At 40.5% G+C, this 4,722-nt stretch overlaps 1 protein-coding gene across 1 annotated transcript; it reads right to left on the reverse strand.

Moving 5' to 3' along the window:
• Nucleotides 1-1,437: 1,437 nt before the first annotated feature.
• On the reverse strand, nt 1,438-4,721 carry LOC21384832 (receptor protein kinase TMK1; the record flags this gene model as incomplete). The annotated part of the gene is given in 2 exon segments (XM_024174735.1): nt 1,438-2,159; nt 2,600-4,721. Coding segments are annotated over 2 exon segments (2,652 nt in total), but the record flags the coding sequence as incomplete, so codon positions are not given.
• Nucleotide 4,722: the final 1 nt, after the last annotated feature.

Consider the following 4,722-nt stretch of genomic DNA (forward strand, 5'->3'; position numbering starts at 1 on the left):
GCTATGCTTGTAACTACATAAATAATGATAATAGTGAGAGGGTTTTCGTTAAACAAATAAATCTTGTGTTTTTCAATTATTAGGCTTAGCATAGGATTATTGTGCTTTTAGAATTTAATAGTTGTACCAAACAATTATATAACTAAAACAACTTAATATTTACATTGGGGTATGCAAGATATATAGACATACACACATATATACATATACATAGATTTGTACATTTTTATCAAACACTTGGTTTGTATTTTTTTTTGGAGTTTCGAGATTAGTCTCAAATTATGCTTCATATAAGATTTATTGATGAAAATGATGATTCCATTACTCAACTACGTTTCATACTATCATGCTAAAATACTGATAAGAGTGGTTATTTTATCGCCAAAAGTGTCCAGCAATTTGTAGTCTTCATCTACATGATGTTTCAATCATTTTGTGTGCGTTTGGAAGGGTCCGAAAACGTTTCACGTTTTTTGAAGAGGAAAAATTGAAAATGAGTAGAATATTGCGTTTGGAGTAACTGAAGACAAAAAACAGAAAGGAAAATACAGGGACTGATTTCTCCCAAAATAGGAGAGTTTCTGAAAACGAATTTTGATCGTTTTCATTTTTTTATTTTTATTTTCTCAAATCCATCTTTCCATCTAACCCCGAACCCAGCCTCAGATATTGCTTGCATCAGCAGCTTCTCCCATAGAAGATATTTATATATTATATTAATTAATAGTATAACTCATTTGGGATTATATTAATTATTTAACATACTATTTAAAATACTATTACATATTTTTAAAAATGTATAACCAAAAGGAGTTTCAGCTTTTTCTTATACTGAAAATAATCTTTTAATAAAACTACCAAACACATTTTCATAAATAATTTACGTCTGAGATTAAAAACGTTTTTATTTCCATTTTTATACAAAAAATAAAATCATTTTAAAACGGATTCTAAAAACGCCATTTAGGTTCTATTAATTTCATAACCATATTTTTTAAAAGAAAATTGCAGGCTAATTCCAATTTCCAACATGTCAAAGGAGTTATTAACAAAGACAACATAGAAGAGCATAAGATCTTGTCCCCCAGATCAAATCAGAAGAGAGTAATTTGAGTACCTTTTTTCGGTTGGAAATATGTAGCAAAGTACTTGAGTGGACCACAATAACTACTACTCATTAACCAAATGCTGATCTGCTTATTGGACCACACATGACTTGGACAATCAGAAAAAGTCAATTGGATTCATTTCAAGTTGGATTATTACTCCTCATTTTCTGCCGAAGTTTCAAAATCAGTATTGATTGTATTCTCTTGTGAAGACACCAATCACCATTCTTCTTGATTAGATTAGTGGATGTAATTGTTTTATCTAAATGTCTGGATTGGGATGAAAAAAAAAAAAAAAATCTGCAGCCAAAGATTATTACTGTTCTGCTGAGAAAATTAACTATTCTCAGTTCATTACTAAAACACTTCATGAGATTCAAACTATATTCAAAGAAAATAATGGTCAGAGTATTAATGTTGAATGAGACTAGAACATAGAGAAAAGGAGCAAAAAATAGAATGAACATACCATACCAAACCACCAAATATTAAACAATCATTTACAACTATGATCTTTTGATCATCTTCCATCAGCTGAAGTGAAGGACTCAGCGAATCCGTAAGGGCGAGTCGGAATGCTAGTTTGGGTGTTGTCTAAGCTGGGAAGTAGCGACGAAGAAGACGAATCCAAGTGGCTTCGGCCTTCATAAGCCTGCCACTTCTTGAGCGCTTGTGGCAGGGACATTTCGAGGTCAATGCCGTATATGTCCTCTGAGCTTTGCTCCGAGGGTTTCCACAGCTCGACAAGGGAAGACAGAACGTTAACGGCGTGTCCCATGTCAGGTCTTTGATAAGGTTCCCTTGCGCAGCAGTGGCCTGCTAACTCGGCGACGGTGCTGATGCTCGCTAGCGTTTCCTCGTTGAGGTCGGTTGTGGGGTCAATCGCCTTGCGGAAAGTGTCCTTGTTGATGTGCATTCTCCGGAACCATGTCACTAGGTGCATGCTCTCCTCTGGTTGTGTCTCATCAAGTGCTTTTCTTCCTGTGATTAGCTCCATCAGTATCACTCCGAAACTGAATACATCTACTTTTGTTGTCACTCGCCCGGTCACTGCAATCACAACATGTGTAAAAACTTTTATGTTAGAGATAAACTTAAAGATAAACTTGAGTCTACTTGGGGAAAAAAAATAAAGCACCACTATTCGGAGATACTAACATGAGATTTGGGCCCGTTTAGTTAGTTGATTCTAATTTTTAATTTGAGTTGAAATGTGACTTTATATGAGAGCTTTTTATTATTCTAAAAAAATTAGATGTGACTGTTTTTGATAACTTTTTACTGTAACAAAACTCGAATCGGTGAAATGAACGAGACAGAAATGAACGAGACATTTCCATTAAAAATATTTCAGGTGAAAGCAATCATTTACCCTAGATGATACATTACTCAACTCTTTCATATGGTTTATGTGCATAATATTACTAGATTTATTGTCAATGCTTAAAGTTAAAACAATGATAATGAGAATAAAGAACACAAAAAGTTACCTGCATACTCTGGCGCCAAGTATCCAAAAGTACCAGCAATTCTAGTCTCAATGGAAGCTTTACCCTCCGGGGCAAGGCGAACGAGACCGAAATCGGCAACCTTAGCCCTCATGTCATCCCCAAGAAGAATGTTGGAAGGCTTTAAGTCTCTGTGGATGAAGCTCTGATGGGCCAAACCATGGAGATATTCCACACCTCTTGCCACATCTAAAGCAATAGTAAGTCTTTTCTTCCATTTCAATGGCTTTAGTCCTTCCTCTGGCCAATTGAAAAGATGCCTACTAAGTGTCCCTTGAGGCATGTATTCATACACAAGAAGCCTTTCTAATCCATCCAAACAATACCCCAAAAGCGCAACGAGATGCCGGTGGCGAACTTTCGTCAAGACCGCAATCTCAGACTTGAATTCCCCCAGTCCTTTCCCCGCTATCACCCCAGATTCCATTCTCTTGACGGCGATTTTCGTTCCGTCGTGCAATTCGCCTTTGTACACAGTCCCAAAGCCTCCTTGCCCCAAGATATTCTCATGGCTGAAATTGCTCGTCACGTTCTTGAGCACCTGAATGGAAATCACCATGTTTCCTGCTTCAACCATTTGAATGTCACCACCAACTTCACTGCCGGGAAGAGTTTGCGCGTCGCTAACAGCGCCAACGCTTACACTCGAGCCCGCCACCGTGATCTTCACGCTCTCATTGTCGGACCCCTAATGCCGAGGATGGATCACCATTGCGTTGGGGCTCTGCACTCTGCTCAAACGTTTTTGTTTCGTCTTGTAAACACAGAACACCAACAGAGCAATCAAGAAAATAACAAACACCCCACCAATTACTGAGAACACAATCACTCCAATCAAACTAGAGGATTTCTTGCCGGAACGCCCCGAACCGCCACCGTTTTCGGAGCCTGCATTCGTGGGATTCGTCGAAGTCGGAGACGTCCCTGCCTCCCCTACAGATGAACTACTCTTCTCCTTCCCAATATCAGGATTACCATTGGTATTAACAATCACATTGCTCTTAAAAGAAGGGACTTTCCCATAAAGCAGATTGTTTGACACATCTAATTCAGTAAGTGAGGGCAAAGTGGAAATCTCCTCCGGGATAGTTCCGGTCAGATTGTTATTCGCAAGAACAACTCTTTTAAGAGACTTAAACAAACCAAAGTCAGGAGAAATAGTACCTGTGAGACCCATCTTCTCAAAATTGATCACTGTCACATTGCCATTGCTACAACTCACCCCAATCCAATCCGCGCAAACATCATTTCCCTTCCAATTCTCGGCAAATCTCCGCGGGTAATCCATCGACTTTGCGATCGAAAGCAACACATTCCCCTGCCAATCGCACGGCCCCGGAGCCGGCAAACAGAAGCTATTGGAATCCTTAGTCATGTCAACAGAAACCCCAGTTCCAAACTCAGGAACAGGACCTTGAAACAGATTGTTGGTCAAGTTCACAACTTTCAACGACTTAAGACCCAACAAAGATAGCGGAACAGGACCAGTGAACAAATTGTCCCTCAAACTCAAGCTCTCCAAATCCTTCAACCCCGAAAAGTCCGGCAAAGAACCGGAAAACGCGTTGGAATGTAACCAAACCTCTTTCAACAAACTCATGTTCTGAACAACATCAATCCTTCCACTGAGCTTCCCACTACTCTCCTGCCCATTAACCCACAACGACTGAATTTGCGAGCCCGAAAAGCTCGACGGCAAACCGCCCTCAAGCCTATTAAAAGCTAAGTGCAGAATGCTCAGCCCGGGGAAGTTATCAGCCCCGAAAAACTCGGGTATTCGCCCGGTGACGTTGGCAGAGTTGGAGGAGAAATTCTGTATCGCGGAGGCGTTTTTGAGCGCCTCCGGGATTTCCCACGCCGCGAAGGGGTTGTTGTCGATCTCGACGGACTGAAGAGACGTCATTCCGGCGAAGAAATCGCTCGGAATGGAAGAGAACATGTTGTTGCTGAGCATCAAAACTTGCAACGAGCTTAAGCCGCTGAGAGATGGGAGAGGACCGGAAATGTTGTTCCATTGAAGCTCCAAGCGCTCGAGTTCGGTGAGGTTTCGGAGGTCCGGAGGAAGCGTGCCTTGGAGATTCTGGTGACCGATTTGGATGCGGGTG

This window comes from Morus notabilis, unplaced genomic scaffold, assembly GCF_000414095.1.
Source record: "Morus notabilis unplaced genomic scaffold, ASM41409v2 Scaffold2088, whole genome shotgun sequence".
NCBI classification, from domain to species: domain Eukaryota; kingdom Viridiplantae; phylum Streptophyta; class Magnoliopsida; order Rosales; family Moraceae; genus Morus; species Morus notabilis.